The 23,301-nt window shown below is 39.0% G+C and overlaps 1 protein-coding gene across 5 annotated transcripts in view; it reads right to left on the bottom strand.

Annotated features, from left to right (window-relative positions):
- Positions 1–399: 399 nt before the first annotated feature.
- The window catches only part of LOC108431786 (actin-binding LIM protein 3-like), a 122,821-nt gene continuing 99,919 nt past the window's right edge, over positions 400–23,301 (bottom strand). For 2 of the 5 annotated variants that reach the window (XM_037546232.1, XM_017705144.2), the window contains 11 exons: positions 19,937–20,035; positions 16,577–16,627; positions 14,287–14,400; positions 12,425–12,489; positions 11,574–11,727; positions 5,726–5,755; positions 4,801–4,859; positions 2,917–2,977; positions 2,814–2,821; positions 2,606–2,686; positions 400–2,015 (listed from right to left, as the gene is read on the bottom strand). In XM_037546232.1, coding sequence (XP_037402129.1) covers positions 1,902–2,015; positions 2,606–2,686; positions 2,814–2,821; positions 2,917–2,977; positions 4,801–4,859; positions 5,726–5,755; positions 11,574–11,727; positions 12,425–12,489; positions 14,287–14,400; positions 16,577–16,627; positions 19,937–20,035 — 836 coding nt within the window. In that variant the 3' untranslated portion in view covers positions 400–1,901. Of the gene's footprint in view, positions 2,016–2,605; positions 2,687–2,813; positions 2,822–2,916; positions 2,978–4,800; positions 4,860–5,725; positions 5,756–11,573; positions 11,728–12,424; positions 12,490–14,286; positions 14,419–16,576; positions 16,628–19,936; positions 20,036–23,301 lie in introns of all 5 variants that reach the window. The other 3 variants (XM_037546233.1, XM_037546234.1, XM_037546235.1) reach the window with 3 other exon arrangements.

Raw genomic sequence — 23,301 nt, 5'->3', positions numbered from 1 at the left:
CTGGATAACAAAAGTGATCTGTTTGAAATGTGATGTGCTTGATATCAGCTTCTCAAAGGTTTAAAAACTGATTCTCAGCATTATTACACACAAAACAAACATGACGTGAAATGTGTGTAATTATGTAAACGGTGCAACTTTAGTATTGCTACAGGTGTTGAAACAAAGTTGTGTTAAAATTCGAGGAATTCTGTTGATGGTTTAGAATGTGCAACACTTCAAAAGATCTTGATGTGTGATCAGCCTAGTCCTTCAGTTTAAATTTCCCTAAAACCTGCCATGTCAAATCCCTTCCATCTGCTTCATTCAGTCACCCTACACAAGGAGTGCCATTCTGCTCTTCATTTGTCCTCTTTTCCACATACCTCCTTGCCCATTCCTGTCGTCAGACTTCTCCGATTTCAACCAAAACTTTTTATTCAGTTCTCAAACACATCAAGGTCTAATACAGTGGTCAATTTAAATTTGATGGACATGAAAAATACAGTGTGTAGTGGCAGACTGTTATGGATAGTTATGCTGTTGAGGTTAGAAAATATTTCTGTGCAAGTGATTTAGATTAACAACAGACACCATGTTGTAAACTAGTAAACTACTCAATAATTAAGGCAGAAAAGAACAAAATGACAAACCATATTTCTAATCAATTAAAGTTGTTCAAGTACCATCTAGTCTTGCTTAAAATTCCGTCTGACATCCCTTTGCTTGATATACATTCTTTGGATGCAAAAATCTCACGTTAAATCCCCAAGCGCTCTATATATATAATATGTATGAATGACTCATGTTAAAGGGGAGTAATGCAAATTTTTCAGTGTTCTTGCATATTTTAATGGTTAAGATGTGTTTAGAGTGGTCTGATGTGAAACGCTCTGTTCTAGGGGAACTGACTGAGTCAGACTTGATCACAGTGGTGATGTCTGAAGGGTTTAATGCCTTTAAAAAGCTCTCACAGAAGTTTATTACATGAGATGGTTGTGAATTGTTTGTGAATTGAGATGTTTTATAGTAGTTTTGAATGGTTTTGACCTTTTTAAAACCATTCTTGAAAGAGTGGAACATGCAAGATGTTATAAGGCAAAATATTACCTGAACAAAACATTTTTTAATTTTACTATTTTAGCATCATCAGTATTAGACAAAAAAAAACAAGACAAGCGTAGGTTCACTGGTGGTTTTAGCAAATAAAATGGTTATAATTGTGTTGTAAACCTTCCCATCACCACCACTGTTAGAAATCTTGTTAGATTTCACATCAAGCCACTCTGAATTCTTCGTTAATCTTATTGATTGAATTATGTAGACATTACGGAAAATCTGTAGAATTTCCTTTTAATGTCGCCGACCTCTCAAAAAGATAAGTATGGCACACTTCAATATGTACTAGAAAAAAAAATCACTTTGGTTTTTGCAACACACAGAACACTCCTCCTGAAGTGACAGCAATCAACAACTCAATGCAACTGACATTCCTCAACACAGCAGCAGCTCTTCATCACAATCTCATTTTCTAAAAAAAAAAAGCATACAGTCTAAACACTAATCAAACAAGGTCATCTGCGTTCTGTCCATCATCTCTGCACAGTTGCTGGTGTTAACCTAACCATTTCATCATTATAAGGCAATGTTCATACAGTTCTTATATTAGTGTAACCTGAAGTTCAGTCACTTAGGCTGTGGTTGGAGGCGCAGAGACATCAGGCATCTCCCTGGTGCTCTTGCTTCTCATTCATAGTTGTGAACCAGTCCACCACAAAAGGGCTGAAGTCTCCAGACCGTCCACATCCACTCCGTACCAAACTCCAAGCCAGATCGTTTAGTTCCTTCTGACCGAGTTGGTCTTCCAGTGCTCTCCGGTCTTGGTGCAGTCTACCTGATGTTAAAGTCCAGAGCTTTTCCTTCTAGAACAGCCTCACCTGTTTTTTCAGCTCATTTTGTTTCCACAGTGCCAGACGGTCAAAGTCAGCTATGGTCATCCTAAAGACCTGGTAGAACTCTTCAGGGGACAGATGTCTCTGGAGTGATGTGGAAGCAAATAAGATGAGGCTGGTAACAAACATCATCAGTTTGGGTACGAAAATGGCATGAATGGCTTTTAACCTGTTGTTCTGACATCTGATTGTCTTTTGTAAAATGCTGAACATGCATACATTAATTATCAAAGGATTGGAATCATTTAATCATCATATAATACAAGTTATACAGTAGTCAATGGTTAACTACAGTAATTGTGTAACCAGTTTTCAAATGCAGATCATTCTGGAGATTAATTGTACAGTAAGTTCATCCTCAGTGTTACAGAGCAAACCTACAGCCCTGTTTATTTCTGAAAATCCCTTCATTTTTACAGATTGCCACATTACTGAAAACAGTGAATCCACATTGAAACTATACTGTACATTTGACAAAATATGAACTGAATTTTAAAAAAATGCACAAATGAATGACAATCCACTTTGCAGTTCATAGAGTAATCTTTAATAATCATGTTGCTTGGCAACCATGGATGATTGTTGAACTATATTGCTATACTCCATGTACAACTGTACCACATAATTGCTTTATTATGTAACTGAGGAATACAGTGTCTGTGGTGTTGATTTACCTCTAACCGCGTCCTGTCCACGTCACTGGGGAGCTGGGTACGCCCTCGAACAGTGACCATCAGATCCTGATAAGGGTAAATCTGCAACACTCAAACATGTGAGAAACATGTCTAAAACAAACAGATACGATCTGATTCATACATGTAGATGCTAAACATGCTGCTTTCTGGCACAAACCACTGCTTCGACACAGTTGTGTGGACTCACCTTGTATTCTGAAATAGACAAAAGGAGAGACAAGAGCAATGAGGTCTAGCTCTTTATTAAAAACACTACAGTGCTAGTGCTGCGTGACTGACAGCATGCCTACCTCTGTATCCCCAGTTCACTGCATTGGTGCTGTCATAGTGGAAGTAGTCAGCACTGTGAGGCTAGAAAGACAAGCAACAGATTCATCAAGCCTTAGAAACACCTCACCTGTAAGCATATATAAACATTTCATAGTGATAAGGCCTAAAAGGAAGCCAAGAAAGCTCTGTAAATGTTTTTTGTAGCTATATGTTTACGTAATGAGTGGAAATGAAGTTCATGAAGGTTTTGAGGGTTTTAAAAATGTAACAGGTCTGCACTTAACCATCTGTAATCACTGTGTTGGAAAGGAGAACGGATAAGAGAAATGAGACTGTCACTTTATACCGTTTATTAAATAATGTTATGTAGTATGAACATCTAATATTTTATTCACTTTTACTGTAAAACCCAAGGAACATTGCAGCAGTGATAGGTGGCTAGACTGGTAAATTCCCTCTGTCCCTGCTATGGCTTTAAAAGAGTCTGTCTGAGGGAAATTCTCAGCATTTTTCACACAGTTTAAGTGCCCTGATGCTTCAGAAAAACGGAAATTCTGGAATTCTGATGGTTTCCTCCATAAACATCTACAGCTAAATTTCCACATGATGATGGAAAATCTTTTAAAATGAAACTAGTCATTCACACATGTCTGCAGTTTCAGGTTTCTCCACAAGTGGGAGCTATTGTCACACTAGCCATAGAAGCATCAAGTTAATACTTCATATGCATCAAAGATAGAAAGAGGTTTAACAGCCTTCTTTGTTACTCGAAGTTTCAGTTGCTGTAAATAGTTTTTGGATTCTGAGACAAAGACTGGGAACAATGGCCTTTCCTGGAAAACTTGTGTTTGTGAATACAGATTTTAGCAAAGAAAATCTATACATGAATAGAACCATAAAGCACTTAATATATAGTGTTCATTACTTTTTGGATAGCTTTTGTTTTAGATATCTTTAGCATCTGGTGTGTCAGGACAGCAGGGCTGTGGGTTGTTTGTTCCCAGACATTAAGCTCTATTTATAATAGGGCTCAACAATTCTTCACAAACGGCTGCAGTTTTTTATTCCAATCAAACAAAAGCTCACCTCATTCCACTTAATCAGTTAGTCTTAGTCTTCAAACAGCCAGTCAGTTATAGGATGTGAGCTCCTGCTTTGCTGGAATGAAAAACTGCAGCCACACCAGCTTTCTGTGGATAAGACTGGACGCCCCTGATTTAAAGGCAAGTTGGTTCAAGAAATCAAACCCGAGCTTTTGTGTGATGAAATGTTTATTTCAACAATGTCATCAAGATAAAGATCAGTCGAGCCTGCCGTGGCTGCATGTAGGGAGCTTGATGGTTTAAGTTTCTGAGTTTGCTGTTCTTTTTTTGTGTGTGTGTGTATGTTACATCTCAGCTGTGCGATTTTAAGTCAGTGGTCTTCATTGGGGTAAATGTTAGGGGTTCACTGGTGTAGATGCATGCTTTAGTGTTGTATTGATGGTTGGGAATATGCTGGCTTGGATTCTCATTATATGCTCTACTGTGCATATAATGCTGCTAGTGTCTCTAAGCAACCTGGGCAGGACAACGTGGTTCCTTCTGGATGAGCAGATAACAGTAGTAATTATGCCATAACTTTCACCAAGCTGTGTTCAGAAGGATCTTAATCTCTGTTAATTGGCTAGCACAATTTAAATGTATATTAATATTTGGAAGCCAAGGAAAACGGCCAATTTTTTGGCCAGACCATCAGTTTAAGTAGGAAAGCTTTAAAGTAGTAATGCAGATGAAATCCTAAAATGTATGTGAATCTCTGGCTGTTGTTGAAATATGATGAGTAAGACTGATCAGCCCACACAGTGTATTGATTCAGAGAGTGGTCTTGGCCTCCACCCACCACCTTCATCTCTGAGCTCTTACCCGGTTTAGGCCATTCCTGCCATACCCCGGCAACGAGGCCGATTTGGAGATAAAGGAATCTGTAGGGACACACACACACCCAGACATACAAATAAACACACAGGCTGTTCATGCTAGGAGCATGAAAAACACCCCCTCACTGTGACCCAGCTCAGCTGCTGACCTCAGAGTGGGATGAGCTGCTGATACAGAAACTCAGTCATAAACAGGAGGGGTTCACAAAGCAGGACTTCTCAGTAAACTGGAGAACTTAAACGTGGCACATTTCCAATAGAACCTTTTCATCTGAGGTTATCTTGGTAACTGAGAAATCCTGCTTTGTGAAATAACTGACAAGTCAGCCATGCAAACGTGTGAGAACACTGTATGGCCAGTAGAGGGTGCTGTCTGCACACATTTAAACAGACAAGTAAAGCGCCTCGCTTTCAGTTTTTCACAGAAATCTGCAGGGATATTTTTCACTCCTCCAAAGCTCAGTCGTAGACGTTTGTTGCATTTCCTGCCTCTCACTGTCCAAGTAATCCCAAACACATTCAGTGATGCTGAGGTCTGGACTCTGGAGTGGACAGTCCATTGAGGTGGACTGCCTTATATTAAACTTCCTCAGAAATTGTTCTTGTAAAAATGAATAACGTAATAGTGGTTCTGACCGGAAATGAAAGACGTGAGTTGTGGTCTCTGACATTTGCACAGTACTGTACATCTTCTCAAATGCAAAAAACACTGAAAGACAGATTGTGTTGATGTAATATCACTTCTGCATGACACGATTCCTACATTTGGATCAAGTCCACCACTTTATCCAGTGCACCATAATTTGTTCATGACCAAGCCCAGCATCATACTTCTACATTAGAGACAGCAGATATTACACTCGGTAGCATGGATGGAAAAAGAGAAGACATCAACTGTGTAAATGACTCACCACTGTCTGCACTGTAGTGGGATCTAGGAGCTACAGAGAGAGAGAGAGAGAGAGAGAGAGAGAGAGAGAGAGAGAGAGAGAGAGAGAGAGATGGAGTTACAGTCATGTTGATAAGGCAATACAATAGACATGGCAATTCAATAATTCAGGACTGACTCCATTATTGACTCAGACGGAATGAGAAACAGGCAGATTTAGAGGAACCAAAAGAAAGTGAAGGATCAGGCTGTAACTGACACCAAAAAAGAGCTGCACAATACATAATCGTTCATCACTACTGACATGTTTGTTTCGCTATAATATCGCATAAGGCTGCAAAATGCAAAATAGCCATAGTGTTTGTCTTGTGTGCTGATCATCCTGATCAGTCTAGGCTCCATATGAATGTCTGTGGGTGTTTCAAGGAACCAAGGTTTTCATGTAGCCCAACAATATTATTTCAGTCAAACTAATACCAGCCATTCGTTACTGATTCATAATGTGTTTTAATATATTGATATAAAGCATATCGGAATTGCAAAATTCAGTAATATAATCTCAATACTGCTATTACTGCACAGCTCTACACAATAAGGTCGGTAACTCAGATCATCCCTCACGGTACTGCTACGTTATGGCCTGTATTGAGGTCCATCAGATTATTGTTCAAACCCAAATCTGCCTTTTCTCTCAGAGACAGAAGCATGAGTGAGATCAGGGCTGCTTTTATGCCGTCTCATGAATAATAGAGGATGGGGACGAAATCAGAGGTAGGGGAAGGGAGGCATGCACAGCAGGGGGTAGGTTCATGTACTGTTGTGTTGTCACTGGTTCTAAAATTAGCATCAATCCTTTGTCCCAGCGTTAAAGCCATAGTTGGGTGAAAAAACCTAATTTACCCAGTTTTCCTCTAACCCAGAATGTATTTGATCAGCTGTTTGGCATCTGAGGTTTGCTTATTTTGTTTACATGGGTAAAATTATGGGTGAATTCAGGCTTGGCTTCTACTGTTAGATGTACTTTTGTCTATATGTAAAGGAGCCACATTTACAGCAGATAGGCTGACCATTATTTGCCATATAAATAACCATTTAATTGTCTTCTCTTGTTCATTATGTCACTATTAAAGTACAAACCTAAAGTGGCCCCGGGTGTGTGATGATTTAGGCATACAGTTTGCAAAATGTTAATCAGTAAAGAATGAACATTTCTTTGTTAGCTACATTAGCCTCATAGCACCACTCCAAAACTACAGAAGCAAACTTCAGACATCACACATGCCTTGCAGATTGACCACATTTGGTGGGAAAATGTGTAAATGTATAAAGTGCGTAACACAAAGAGGGTCACAAAATCTTCGGTTCCATGCTGATACAACTCTACAAATCTGCAAGATGACTACAAGGTGTTTGAAATGAACACAGTACAATTTCTCTTGTATCTAAGATCCTCCCAGTCCACACAGATTGGTCAAACATTCTCAGCCCCACAAGTTCTGTGAGAAAAGGCTTACGGGGGATAAAAGGATGATGAACTGCACTGATTGTAAGAGTCGGTAGCTCAGTCGGACTCAAGATTACATTTCTCTGCTGTGGCATTGAGCAGAGTTTAATCACGGAAAAGGACAAAGGTCAGTGTGTGTGTGTGTGTGTGTGTGTGTGTGTGTGTGTGTGTGGAAATGGAGAAGGACAAATTACATTAAGAGTCTATGCTTATGTCTACAGTATATTACATTAAGGTTAGTGATGTTTCTGGACATGGGGTCAAGGGCTCTATGGCCACATGTGTATTTTATATATAAATGAAATCAAAACTGCAATCCCAGATTTGGCTTCAATGAAGTGAAGCTGCTGTTGCAGCCTACAAACAATCAGCAAATGTTCACTGAAGAACAGAAACACTGATGGCCTCTTTCAGTAGGATTTAAATAATGTGGGCATTTTTTTTGGACAGTGGCCAGTAAAAATTACATTAAATTACAAGAGATAAAAGCGAACATGCTCCTCCTTTTGTAAACAAATGTCTTTAATTATCTAAATGTAATGACTGGGGGTTGAAAAATCCAACTGAATCTGTTTTATAATAGCTAAACTGACAATCAATTACATTAATATTTAGTAAAGTACACTCCTAAACGAGGTTCCTACGAAGAGTTCTTTGAACAATATCATGATAGAACTATTCAAGTTCCCTAAAGATTTGTTAGTGTGAATAACTTTTTAAGTTTAAGAGACTTCACATGATGGTTCTTTAAACAGGTCTGTCAAACTTGCACATCTCACAATTACAACCAAAATTGGTTCTTCTATGGCGCTGCCTATGGTGCTGCCACATATACTGCCTTTTAGTATATGTGCTCGTTTTTGGCCAAAATGCAATTCTTGAGCAAAGTAATTAACATCTATTATTGATAGAGTATATTATACTATTATAATATATATTTTCTATATAGTATAATATTATAATACACTCTATAGTATAATATACTATATATATATCTCACACCTGTAGTCACACCTGTGGTGTGCAGACCAGCTTAAACTTGGACTTAAGTAAAAGGTATTTTTTCTTTTTTTATGTGTAATAATGACTAAAGTCAAAAGTAAGAGTAGTTTAGCACAAAACAACCTTAGTAAAAGTACAAAAGTAGCAGCTGAAAAAAAAATGACTTGTATGAAATAACTTGAACACGCAGAGTAACTAATTACATTTACAAGTTGTGGATTAAAATGAACCCTTGTGTGGTGCTGATGTTTGTTACTCCGTGGTCTGGTGGACCCCCCAATTTTTTTTTAACAATACAGCCATAACAGTTTATGTAGAGATACCAGATGTTTTAAACATCACAAATGGCCAGTGTAGGGTTCTCCTACAGCAGCTGTAGCCAGTCAGCAGCGAGTGAGGGACACAGCACCTCCACATTTTTATTCCCCATGGGTTATGGAGACAATTAAATTAACATGTAAAGTCTGACTCCACTTGCAGGTTAAACATTGATCATGAATGTGTGGCTCAGTGTACATGTACTGGTTTAAAAGTGAAAAGTGTGCTAATAAAGGTGTGATATGGGGACGGGGATTCCCTTTTCCTTCTCATTACACTCATCAGGAGCCTGGGGGGGATGCTGGGGCCCACTGTCTCCCTCCTACTAATCCACTCACAGTGGGGGGTCATTCTAGCTGCCAGACATGCTCATTATTCAACACTGTATCTCACACACACACACACACTGCTGCTACTTTTCATACACACACACTATTGTACAGTATTGGCACCCTGTAGAGAGCAAGACATATACAGTGCACTCAGCAGAGCAGTCAGACACACTCTTTAATATATACCATACAGTATTATGAAAATGTAAGAGACGGTACTTAATTTCATTTTCATTCAAAACGGCCATGAAGGACAATTATTAATTTTCCATTATCAAGGGAGAAAAAGCACAAATATAGTCATAAGCGAACGTGTGGGCACTCCTGCTCAAATTACATATTCAAATTTATATGTAAAAAGAACTAAACACCATCTCTGTGTGTAACTTAAATGTTACATTTCTGCTCATTTTAATGCAATTTTCTTGTTATTTGCAGAATCTAACATTGGAAAACATAATATAAATGTGGCATGAGCTCGGGCACCCTAACAAACATTTCCTGTAGCCAGCCATCAGTCTTCCCTTTCTTGATTTAGAAATTTGACTTTTTTTCTTTGCTGAACGCTTCTTGTTCAGAAATATTCCTTGGTTGTAAGAAATATTCATAATTTTAAAAGCCATTTCAAAGCCCTAATTCTTTTTTTATGCTGTATTAACTTATTTTCACTTAGAAAATCAATATACAACTATTTAACAGCAAAATTGATTTTTTTTTTTTTCAATATTAAGTAAGTCCACTCTTTGCCCTTTTTACAGCTAACATTCTCTTCAGCAGACTTGCTTTTCGTTTTTCCAAAGTTCAGTCTTAGAAGTTGGTTGCTTTTCCTGTTTCTCATGATCCAGTGATCCCAAACACGTTCAGTGCTGCTAAGGTCTGGAGATTGGGGTGGTCAGTTCATTATTCTGAGAACATCAGCAGCTTCTTTGTTTGATTTACAAATCTTCTCCTTTTTCTCAGTAACAGCTTTTTGACAGCTACACATCCATTCAGACACATAGTGCCAATTTGTCTTCTCACAGAGGAAGGATGGACAGAACCTGCGGATTTTTTCAGATCTACCGCAAGAGCAGAGCTTCATTGTTTCCTCTGTCTCAAAGATGAAAGTCCTGCTTACCACATGCTGACAGTTTTGGTTGTTCTTTTAGGTCTTGCACTGTTGTTCAGAGTCCCTTTTCATTTAAATCTAGGCTCCAGTGCTGGAAACACCTGTTTCTTCACTTACTTTCCTTTGGCTTTTTTTTTATCTGGTATCTAATCTCCTCGGAAATATCTCATGAAAAGTTAATCACTTGAACTTGATGCTGATTTGACTGGAAATTAAATAAATAAAGGATGGTCTCTGACTTTTGCATAGTACTGTAACTACTTTAAATCCCAAAACTAAAGTCTTTCCTGACCACAACCTTCTTTGACCTTACTAAAGCTATAATCCTTTTTGTTGCTTTTAGCTTATAAAGCAGAAAACTATTTACAGTACTAATGCACACATGCATACATGCTTACAAGCCTCTCCTCATCAGCACCAAGCTTTGTAGCCCTTCAAAATGACAGATCCAACCCAATATCCAACAGAGATATCTATGTACTGATCCTTGCCTAGCACATAGACAATAGGTTGCATAATTATTACAAATTACAGTATTAAAATTTAAGATTCATATAAAGATACATCTAATATTCTCTATATATACTCTAATTTTTCACAGGATCTAATTGAAGTGAGACCAAAAAAGAGTTTGAGTGAAAACAAATGTGCTTACAAATCGTCACTATTAAGCAGTAGCATGGTCAAGCTCAGCGAGTAACCTCTATACCACAGCTGCGTCAAGTGTTTTAATTAAAGTTGACTTTATGGAAATGTCCTAATGCAATTAGCCTTGGCTATCGATAGCTAGTTAACTAACTAGTAACTGATTACTGTCTTCCTCAGATAAATACATGTTTTCCATTTGTCATATTTCCTTTAATTAAATGTTGAAATATTTATTGAATAATTATAGCATTGGATTGATTTAAAATTGTTTATTTAAAGCTACACTCTGTATGAAGATGTATAATTGCATGCAATATGTGGACGAACATTTTATAATGGACCACTTTCCTGAGTGGATGTATCTGATGATTGCTGATGAGCGCACTGAAAGAGTATTTAAAGAGAACTCGGTCATAACTTGATGAAGGACGCGTCTTCCGAGGACGTAAGCGAAATATCTACTACTGTCGTCATATCTTCATCATTATAATGTCAATTTTGCATTTGAGGCCTAAACACTGAGCAAGGCCCTCTTTTTGAGCCTGTGTGTGTGATGTTAATACGTAAAGATGCATGACGTGAGCTGAAACTTCTACCAAATCCGACTCAACACCCCTCACTTTCAAATGATTATTTCACACCATGCACACCATATTTTAGCTTATTTGCTTTCTCCTCACTAACTAATGCTACTTCTTTGCTTTAACAATCTTACATGGTTTAAATGCATATCCTTAACATATATCTTCTAAGCCGCTTCTCCTTCTGGGTCGCGGGGGAAATCATCAGTTCATCATTCAGTTCAGTTCAGAACAAATTAAAATGTGAAATATTGTGTTTCTAATAGCTGATTAGAAGAGTACACTTTTCTGGAAGCTTTCCTGCTTTCAGTGCTGGTATTGTCCATGTACTATGGTGAATGTATGAGGGCAAAGAGAGAGAGAGAGGGTGTTCTTACAGCCATTAACTGTGTTACTGTAACCCAGATTGTGCAGCGCCTCTTTACTCCCACTGCGAGAGTTCCGTGCACTGGCCCAAGGGTCGTTGTCATAGGAACTTGACCTGGCCTTCATTTCTTCCTTCAGGATCATCCGCCCGATCCCAGCTTGGATCTGGATAACAGGATGAGTAGGAAAGAAACTTCAGAGTGACACAATGGCTCTGTAGGGAGGATATGTTAAAGCCATTCCATGCCCACTCAATATTCTCCAACAAACCAATATTCAGACCAGAGCACATCAACCAGCTAAACAGCAACAAACAAACATTTAGTGTGCCAAACCCCAAACCCCAAATCTAAAACATTCGTACCCCATCTGGCTTGTTGGTTCTGCAAACATTCTAATGATTGTGTATGTTGCAAAACGTTTGACCAGTATGCTATGACTTTTCCAAACTAAGCTAAAACTAAATGAACGAGTGTGAATGGAGAACAGGTGTGCTTAATCCTGGTCCTGAAGATCTGCCCCCCTGTAGAGTTTAGCTCCAATCCCTAATCTAAATCACCTGATCCAAATAATGAAGGCCTTCAGGAGCATCTGACAACTAGAGTCAGGTGTGTTGGATCTGAACTCTCCATGGTGGTATCTCCAAGACCCAGCTTAAGCACCCCTGTTCTTTTCCAGTCTAGAAAAGTGTTGTAGAGAAGAACGGTATGGGACAGTATGGATGGTGGAGAACATTCTAGAACAATGTGAATCTGAGTTTAAATCTGGGAGGCATAATGTTCCACTGGGTTTCAGAAGAAAGTAAGAGTAGTTATAGGCAAAAATATGGGACAAAGGGTGAGGGGAGGTTCAGTGTCTTTACTCTGTTAATGCTCTGACTGCATCCATCCTCCTCTCCTCCTGAGGAGAACCTGCGAGCTCGAGAAACTGAGAGTGAGAGAGATAGAGAGAGAAATCTACTGTTACATTTTTCAACTCTAGCCCCTCTTTACACACTTTGCTTTCTCTTTAGCAGTTTCATAAGAGGTTTGAGTTTCTGCAACAGTCCTGAAGAGGTTCTGCACATGCTGAGATCTTATTGGATAAGTTATACTATTGTCATTGCTCAGTACAAGTCAATGAAAAGCACTTTGCATCTACCAGTGTATATATAAAATATCTAGTGCAGAATATTTTACAAATATACAGAAATGTAAATACAGCACTTACAATGTGCAGTACAGTATGTAGAGTATGTACAGTATGCTGTGTACTAGTAAGTATAATAAATGCTAATAATGGCAGGAGGTTACACAGTGTGTGACCGGGTTGGGAGGAGTCCCTGACAATGCTGCGTGTTCTGTGTGGTGGTGAAGGTCTTTGATGGTGGGGGAGCTGTGTGCCAATAATGTGCTGAAGTCTTCACTACACTTTGCAGGGTTGTCCTTTCAGCCAACGGTGGAGCTGCCATAGCAGACAGTGTCACAGTTTGTTAGTACACACTTGATGATGCAGTGGTAAAGGTTTGTGAGGACGCCCAAGAACATGCTGGCCCATTGATGTGGGCCGGAGGGTGTGTGCCGCCTTTGGTTTTCTGATAGTCCAATAAGCTCTTTGGTCTTCTTTGTGTTGATGGAGAGGTTGCTGAAGGTCACTAATGCAGCTGACCACTGTGGTGTCAAAACTTAATGATGATTATGGATCTATGCAGAAGCACAGTTCTTCGTGGCATTTGTGTCCACATCCCAAAGGTGCTCTATTTGATTCAGATCTGGTAATTGAAGAAGCCCCTAAAATAGACAAACCATTGCCTTGTTCGTGAAACTAGTTTTAAATGCCTTGTACTTTGTGATAAGGCATATCATCTTTCTGGAAGTAGGCATTAAAAGATTTGTCCATAAAGAGTAGCATAATACTCTGATAAGCTGTGGCACTGTGCAGCAAAAGTCAGGATTCATCATATCAGGTAACATTGTATTTTTCTTCAACTGTCCTGTTTCATTCCTGTTTTGGATGATAGGAGTGGAACTCGATATGGTCTTCTGCTGTTGTAGCCCATCCTCCTCAAGGTTAGCTGTGTTCAGCATTAAGAGGTGCTTTTCTGATCATCACTGTTGTAAAGTGTGGCCAATCGAGAAACTGTAGACCTGTCAGGTCAAACAAATCTGGCTATTCTCATCTGACTAAATAGGTGTTTTCGAGCCACATTGCTGCCTTTCCTTTTTATTTTTATTTCCTTTTATTACCATTCTGTGTGAACTCTAGAGGCTGTTGTGCATGAAAATCTAAGATCACATATACACACATTTTCTAAACTGCTTATCCTCCTGGATCACGGGGTGTGCTGGAGCCTATCCCAGTGGTCAATTGGCGGAAGGCAGGACACACCCTTGACAGGTCACCAGTCCATCACAGGGCAATCCAAGATCAGCAGTTTGTAAAACCACCAACACCAACAACTATATCATGGTTAAAGTAATTTAGATCATATTGTTTCCCCCATTCTGGTGTTTAATGTGAACATTAATTGAAGCTCTTGCCCTCTGTCTCCATGACTTTGTACATTACCATCACATGGCCAGCTGACTGGAGAACTGCATGACTCAGCAGGTGTTTCTAATACTTTGTGTAGGTGTTTCTACTCAGTCAGATATGTCAAAGTTTTGACTTGTACTCTATCTAAACATCTTCGAACATCTTGAGACCCATTTATTTAATATTTACTGAATACACTTAGAAACTTGCCTTTCGGAGAGCCAGAGTAGTGGTAGTAATCTGACTCAGAGTGCTGATAGTGGTCGGGGGAGTACGACGAAAAGGGGGAAGACAGAATATCCTCACTAGTTTTGCTCTTCAGCGCTTTGTTTTCATAGTCATCTGTGGGGCCAAACAAAACATTCATTACTTGGAGCGCACTGGCCAGGAAAAAAGGCTGATGGGTAATCGCTTGAGTCACTCCCTGAGGGGTATAGCCTTTGTGAGAAACAGTTGAGTGTGAAAGACAAGAGAAAGGTTGATAAGAATTAAATGAGGATTGAGGGATATCGAGATTGAAAAAGGAGAAAAAAGTGAGGGCATGCTCTGTAGCAGAACAGCATCTGACACAGCATCACTCAGACTGAGCTGAACATGGCCTGCTGGAGGAATACAGAGAAAGAAAATGAAAAAGTATGGAGAGGCATAATAACTTTCCTCCATCAGAAATCAGTACGATTTCTTCGGTGCAGCAATGCAATTAAAAAGATCTAACTTATGTGCTGAGTACATTATTGAACACGAACACAAAAAATGCTTTATCAGAATCACTAAACTCATTGAATAAGGTGTTCACAGACACACAAAGGGATATATATATATATATATATATATATTATATATTTTTTTCTACATATATCATTTTTTTCATTAACCCTTGGAAGTGTAAGTTTAGTGTATTATTAGTGTAATTTTTAGTTATTAGTGTTGGTGTAATTGTACTTCACTATTTGATTACATATCTATGTAAATCGTTACATAGTTAAGTGACATTTACATTGTTCACATTCTGTCAACAGGTTCAAGTCTGCAAATTCAACTTTTTCATTTCGTTTCAATGTCAACATGGCAAACATGACAAATGTAAAATTTGGTTTTTTTTTTGCAAAGTATGTACACAACCATAACTTCTCATCTAATTCAAATCGTCATAATAGCTCATCTTCTACTTACAAACATAACTATGGACTGAACATTTACAATCTGCACTTTCAACAGAATGAGATGCGAGTACGAAGTAACAAACACTGAATTACACCATGGTTTAGTTACCGTATACAAAAACTGCGACTTCTAAGGCTGGATGAAATGCAGTGAATGTAATGGTGGATAACATTGGTACTTACAGGGTGGATGGTTCACCGAGGAAAAGAACAGCAGGACAGAGAGGGAGGGAAAAGAAGCAGATCAAATGAGGGACTGACCATGAACAGAGGAGAACACGCTGAGGAGTGTGCTAATTACATATGTGATGGACACTTTCTTTCAAGCTCAGCACTAAAGCACATGACATATAGGACATGCAGGCAGACGCAAATACAGGTGACCTATTTTGATGGCTAGAGCTTAGAAAATGAACCCTAATGTTTCTTCTATGATGAGGCAGACTGTAGATTTTATAGACTTCATAGAATTGCACAAATGTTGTTGCAGGCAAGTCACGACATACTAGTTGCATGAAAGTTTCATCTTGTAAAGCCAGCTAGGGCCTTATTAGTAACCTGTTTCATCAGAGTAATACTAAAATGCTTAAGGGTGAAACTGACTGGTTGAGCTATTCTAAGGTTATAGATGTGTGTAATAAAACTTTGCGTTCCAGGCATTTAAGGGGTTAAGTATATATTCTGTTCTACTTAATGCTATTGGCACCTCACATCGTGCTTTATTCAACCTGAACCATCATTTGATACATACCAAACAATATATCTGTCAGGTCCTGCTAAAGACCCCATCAGAAACGTTCCTTGCACGTCCATTCTAATGAAATATTCTAATGAAAGAAGTTCGAATGTGTTTTTGTTTTTCTTAAATGTTCATTTGTGGTCTTCAATTTCTTTTTTTTATAATTGGGGGAGGGGGAGAAGAGAAACTATTTGTCAAAATAAGCAACAGCAATGAACATGTGCGCACACTAATGCGGAAAAAAGCAAAGCCACAAACACTGGTATGCTTCATGCAGTGTGTACACAAAAATGTGAGAATTGAAACGAGGCACAAATACTTTTAGTTTGAATTCGTAACTTTCATTCAGGAATTTCCATTCCATTTGGTGTATTATTAGCACGTTCAAACAAAGCATTACTGTCTCCAACAGCAGTTGACTTCATGTATCATAAGTTACATTCCACTAGGAAATGCTATGAGCTCTAAATAAGCACAACTGGTGCTGGAGACATAGCACACTGTAAACCACTGGAACGCAGCACTGCTAATTATTTCTGGATTGAGAGAAAGGATGTTTGCCTTTGTCTCATCCAGAAAGAAGCATCCACACAAATACCATGTCTCTTATAGATGGGTGGCTTTCTGTAGATGTTGGACTCCCCAGTGGCTAAAGACAGGAGAGAGAAAGGGAATGAAGCAGAAACGGTGAGGAAAACAAGGTAGAACTGGACCCAAAGGCAAAAGGAAGAACGAGTTAGCAATAGTAGGCCATAGACTATTGTGGCATCTTGAGGGGTAAGGGATCTGAGACTGGTGATCAGGCTGTTTGCCCATAAACTTTTAGGCTCTAATAACCACAAAAGGATCAAAATGAAATGACTCAAAATGAAAAAAGTTAACACTAGTCGCAAACTTCCTCTTTCCAGTTTATTGTTCCTCTAAAACACAGGTTACCACTTTTATCCATAGACGGCTAATGTGGCTACAGGTTTTCGTTTCAACAAAGCAGGAGCTCACCTCCTATAACTAACCATCTATTAGGAGACTGAGACCAACTGATTAAACAAGTGAAGTCAGGTGTGCTTCTGCTTGCTTTGATTGGAATGAAAACCTGCAGCCATGCAGGCTCTTTGCAGATAAGACCGCTCTCTTGCATTGTTGCAGTTGGTTTTTATTGGTTTCTGGGGTGTTGGTCTATGGCTATAGTTTCCTGAGTTGTTTATCTTAAATTGTAGACTAATTCTACACTTAAATTGTATCTAATATTTAAATTGACCACAGATTTGTCAGTTACACTCTGATTGGCTATATGCAATAATGTGTATGCACAGATTTTAGCAAGCTAAATACTAAATTTTAGCATGCATGCATATATACTTTATATATATTATATATTATTTATTTATGTGTGTGTGTGTCCAGCCACTTTATTAGGTACACCTGTTCACTCGCAACTCAATGCATTTAGGCATTTAGAGGTGGTCAAGACAACTTGCTGAAGTGCAGACCGAGCATCAGAATGGGGAAGAAAGGGGATCTAAGGGACTTTGAACATGGCAGGGTTGTTGGTGCCAGACGGGCTGATCTGAGTATTTCATAAACTGCTGATCTACTGGGATTTTCATGCACAACCATTTTCTAGGGTTTACAGAGAATGGTCGGAAAAAGAAAAAATATCCAGTGAGCAGCAGTTGTGTGGACGAAAATGCCTTGTTGATGTGAGAGGTCAGAGGACAATGGGCAGACTGGTTCAAGATGATAAAAAGGCAACAGTAACGCAAACCAACCAAAATCTCAGAGGAATGTTTCCATTTCTAACACCTTGTTGAAAGTATGCCATGAAGAATTAAGGCAGTTCTGAAGGCAAAAGGGGGTCCAACCTTTTACTAGCAAGGTGTACCTAATAAAGTGGCCGGTGAGTGTGTATAATATATATATATATATTAATTATTATGTGTAATAAAACACTCCTACTTTGAGGGTTGTCTTTAGGGTTGCATGTTAGTTCTACAGTTTTCTGTTTTCATTGGCATTCCCTTGTGATTCCCGACTTAACCTCTTTGTCAAAAGAAGATAGAGAAAAGCAAGAGACAAGGGTTTGAAAACTGGATGAAAGGCTTTGAAAACAGAGGTGTCAGCAGCAAAAGTTCTTCCAACACATTCTTTGATGTATGGAGGGGTCCCAGTGGGGCAGAAAACACACGCGCACACACATCAGAAGTTACTGACATCAGCTTTTGATGACAAATGTTAAATGCAAACACTGACAGCAGTGCATTTAAATTTGAGTAAAGGCTTCTGTAAGTGTTAAATATTTCTGCACTATTACAACCCGTGCCAAATGTTTTAAAGGAAAGTTTAAAGCATTTTTTAACATGTTTCATATCACTAATTACCACAGACAATGTTTTTAACATTTGCCTTAGCTTAGCACTGACTTTACAGCAAACCTTAGGCAAAGTGAAATCTTTGGGAATGTTACATAATTCTATGGCTGGCCAGAACAGCATTTTATAGGTTGAATCCTCCTGGTATTTCTGAACAAGTACTCAAATATATGTTCTTAATCACATTTAAAAATCATATTTACATGTTATAATTAACCATCATGTTATGCTTGTTAGTTACTGCACTTCAAAATATGAATATCTCATTGCCACCTACTGGGTATAGACAAACTGAAGCCCAGCGGCTTGTGTGCAGCAACAAAATAACGTATCAAATTAGAATTATCAAATTATTTACTGAATCACGGGTTTTAGTTAGTTGCTTTTCATTATGTAGTATTTTATTTGGCCCTGCAAAATGGCAGTGGTGGTTATCTGCAGGCAAAGTTGAGCTCTGTCATGGATTCGTCAGAAAGTGGAGCAGAAGAATGAGGAGTTTTTGGAGCTACACACTCCCCTGAATGAGATTAAGACCCTCAAAGTGACTTTACAAATACCCTCCTCAGCTGGTGCAAGGCAACGGGACTGCTGAAAATGTGACTGGCCTAAAAGTTCACTGGCTAGGGTGAACTTCACCCGGAGAATGATGGCACGATGGCTGCAGCACAGCACAGGACTCACTGCAACAAACAGGACTGAGGCTCTGAGCTTCCTGGTTTTAGAGTCACCCTTAACAGGCCTAGGGGTACTCGGATAAGGATCCTTATACCTGCATATTTGAAATGATCCATTAAACTTGCCATGTCTGTGTGGTGCACCAACTGCTTATTGTAAATTTTGCAGTGAGCATTTTTCTTATTGTCTAATAATCTAAAGTTTATTTTTAACATTTTGTTATTAACAATGTCTTTATAAAGGCCTTTGCTGATGATGACAGATGTTGTTCCACCTTAAAGGCTAAGCTTAAGAATATTGAATAGATAATCAAATGCCAACACAACAAATACTTGACCAAACACAACGCTTTCCAAATGTTTATTCACAAATTTCAGCAACTGCCCAGTGGCTTCTATCGTGAATTTCAAGTCAACAGACTTTTCTATGTACAAGGAAACATGGCATAATGATTGTCAGTGGTAACCAAAGTCATGATACAGATAACGCAGACTAAGGTTGTGTAAAAAAATGTTGGAGGCTGCAGTTAAACAATCATAGTTCCATAGAATGGTATAAAGTCTTTCTAAACCATGGATGGGGCACATGGCTTATAAGTATTACCACTTTTTTGTTGCGTGAAGACCAGACAAAAGCACTTGCAGCACTAATAAATGAAACAAAGTTCCTATAAGAGGAAATCTGCTGTTAATGGTGAGAGGTTTCTTCACGGCTGAGCGATGGAGAGTGTGGGTGATGTAAAAGAAAAAAGAGTTATCAGTTCGTGTTGGGAGAGAAGAGAAGAGCTATCAGTTATGATTTGTGGAGCTGTCTAAAGCAGTGGCCTTCGGACTTTGGGCCATTAGCTTGCTGAAGTTGTTAGTGTAATGGAGACGAATGGATGTGAATGGATGAGGAGAAGAGCAGTGGCCTACCTGGCACATGAAAATGCTTGGGTGCTTGGTAGGTGGTGGGCGTGCCGGACCTGGCGTCAAGCTGAGTGTAAAAGGGAGAGCTCCTGCCACTCTCAGTGCCTGCGGTCAGCCCAAGACCAATGACAGCGACAGAAAGCACAGCATGAGCCCTTTGCCATGTTATTAACCACAGCCCAGCCCAGCTAGCTAGTGAAGGGATAGTATGAGTCTACAAAGTCTAAAATCATATGTCTGTTCATGCAATGACAACTCAAAAGCATAAAACAAAAAATGTTTAGTTTGTTATGACAGTTTTTTGGCATTTAACTATCACGTCTGAACTTCACAAGAATATTTACTGGACAGTCCAGTGATCTTTATGAAATATTGAAAAATTAACCCCTTATTATTTAGTTATTAATCTTAAAGGCTATTCCATTACTATGCATTACTCAGTAATTACTATGGAAGGTATTGTCCTGAGCAAATGTTTTAAGTACCAGGGAAAATAAGATTAAAAGCCATTTATTTGGGGGGGGGGGGCACTTACATTAAATGCAAATAATATAAAAAAGTTATTGTACGTACATCACTATATTCATTTAACCTTTTCAAAACTTCTCATATCAGCTTAGTATTATTGGCTAATCAACACTTCGTTAAATTAAAAGTTTGCTGCTGATGGAATTTAACAAAATTGCAATTACTGAGGGTGTCCAGGAAACCTCTGGAACCAAAGGTTGTTCTTCAAATCAGCACACAAGATGTTAATGATACATTTTTGTTACTTTTTACTGTTTGTTTATTTGCATATATTCTAATGATGAACTTTTTTTACAATAAAAAGCTCATTTATTGCTGAGACAAACAGTTTTTAATAATGTGCTCAGGTGTCTAAGACTTCTGCACAGTACTATATATAATTAAGCGGAATGACGTTTGAGGTTAAAGGCAAAAAATGTTGGTCATTATCACAAAGAAGAAATGAATGATGTACATGAAGGAAATTTTAAATACACTATGTTCAAAAGTTTGCAAACACCTGCTCATCCAATGTCATTAACAGGACGTTTGCTGAAGTAACAGCCTCTGCTCTTCTGGGAAGACTTTACATTAGAAGTTGGAACATTTGTGAGGACCTGACTGCATTTGTCTACAAGAGTGTTTATGAGGTCAGATACAGCTGCTGGATGGTTAGTTCAGCCTCACAAATGCCAATCCAACTCCTCCCAAAAGGTACTGGGTGGATCTCCATCACTACAGAGAACACAGTTCTACTGGTCCACATCTCAGGGCTTTATAGAGGACTTTATACCCTTCTAAATGGTGCTTGACCTTGAGCATGGTGACCCTAAGTTATGTGACTGCTTCAGTGTCCCCCATTCTACTGACAACACTTTAATGGACATTACACAAGCTGTGTTTTCACAACTTAATGACTTTCAGCAATGTGTGCATCTGAAAGGAGCTGGATTTGCTAATTAGTGTTTGAAAACTTTTGGACAAAGTGTATTTGCAGCATCTCTGTATTTTAATTACATTGGACATCAGAGTTTAAATGGATTTTCTGGTGCGATTCCATCAGATGCCACTATCATGAAGTACATGTCATGTTTCGGAATGAAAGAATGACAAGAAAAGCTGGGAAATGCAGACCACACAGAACCATGAGTGAAATGTGATTCCACCAAGTTGGAGTGGTTTGGGAGACTGCAACCTTTTCCTTGCAAATATAAATTTAAAGCACTACACTAAAGCGTTATCATGCTGACTACAAAGGGTTGAGTCAAGCTTAAATGTGTAATATAGTAGTAATGTAGAGTAGCAGAGTAGTTTTGGTGAGACAAGCTTATGAAGAGGTGTGGACAGCAAATTTTTAAGTGGCTGGTTCCTTGTGCCATTAAACAGCTTGTGACATACAAGAGACCTCATTCAAACCCATAATCAATTTAACTGATCATCTAGACAATAAGTGGCTTTATTTCCATGTAGCATAATACACTATATTGCCAAAAGCATTTGTTCGTCTGCCTTCACACACATATACACTTGAGAGAGATCTGATTCTTAATCCATAGGCTTTCCACAAGGTTTAGGAGTGTGTTTATGGGAATTTTTGACCATTCTTCCAGAAGCACATCTGTGAGGTTAGACAATGTTGGACGAGAAGGCCTGGCTTGCAGTCTCTTCATCCCAAAGGTGCTCTATCGGGTTGAGGTCAGGACTCTGTGCAGGTCAGTCAAGTTCTTCCACACCAAACTCGCTCATCCATGTCTTTATGGATCTTGCTTTGTGCACTGGTGCGCAGTCATGTTGGAACAGGAAGGGGCCGTCTCCAAACTGTTCCCACAAATTTGGGAGCATGAAATTGTCCAAAATCCTTTGGTCTGTTGAAGCATTGAGTTCCTTTCACTGGAGCTAAGGGGCCGAGCCCAACTCCTGAAAAACAACCCCACACCATAATGCCCCCTCCACCAAACTTTACTCTTGGTACAATGCAGACAGACAAGTACTGTTCTCCTGGCAACCGCCAAACCCAGACTTGTCCAATGGATTGCCCGACAGAGAAACGTGATTCGTCACTCCAGAGAACATGTCTCCACTGCTCTCACGTCCAGTATCAGCGCTTTACACCACTGTATTTGACACTTTGTATTGCGCTTGGTGATACAAGGCTTGGATGCAGCTGTTTGGCCATGAAAACCCATTCCATGAAGCTCTATACGCACTGTTCTCAAGCTAATCTGAAGGCTTAATCTAATCTAATATGAAGTTTGGAGGTCTGTTGCAACTGACTTTGCAGAAAGTTGGCGACCTCTGCGCACTACGTGCCTTAGCATCCGCTGACCCTGATCTGTCATTTTATGTGGCCTACCACTTCGTGGCTGAATTTCTGTCGTTCCCAATCGCTTTCACTTTGCACCAGTGACAGTTGACTGTGGCATATTTATCTGTCTCTCTTACAAATGTTTGTACAAGCAGTCTGTATGCCTAGGTGCTTGGGTTTTATACTCCTGTGGCCATGGAAGTGATTGGAACACCTGATTTGAATGATTTGGATGGGTGAGTGAATACTTAAAGCAATATAGTGTATGTTTCCTTTCATACTGTTTTTTTGCTGTGATGCCATAGATGAACAACTTTTTCTTTTCTTAAAATGGCCTTTCAATGGAAGCTTTTTTAAAGAACCATATTCTAAATGAAATTTCGGAGTGTGAGGAACCTTATAAAGCCTGCATAATGCAAAGATTCAATACCCGATTTATTGATAAAGCAGGAATTAGACAGGGTGTCAACACTCTTGCTTTCATGTTTTCCTCGATTAGTGCCAAAAGCAAAATTTTTTATTTGAACTTTCATTAGCTTGTTATTGATACATTTCCCTC

The sequence above is a fragment of the Pygocentrus nattereri genome, chromosome 16, assembly GCF_015220715.1.
Source record: "Pygocentrus nattereri isolate fPygNat1 chromosome 16, fPygNat1.pri, whole genome shotgun sequence".
In the NCBI taxonomy this organism is placed as follows: Eukaryota; Metazoa; Chordata; class Actinopteri; order Characiformes; family Serrasalmidae; genus Pygocentrus; species Pygocentrus nattereri.
Note: the sequence above shows the minus strand (reverse complement) of the source record. Positions and strands in the feature narration are given on the sequence as shown.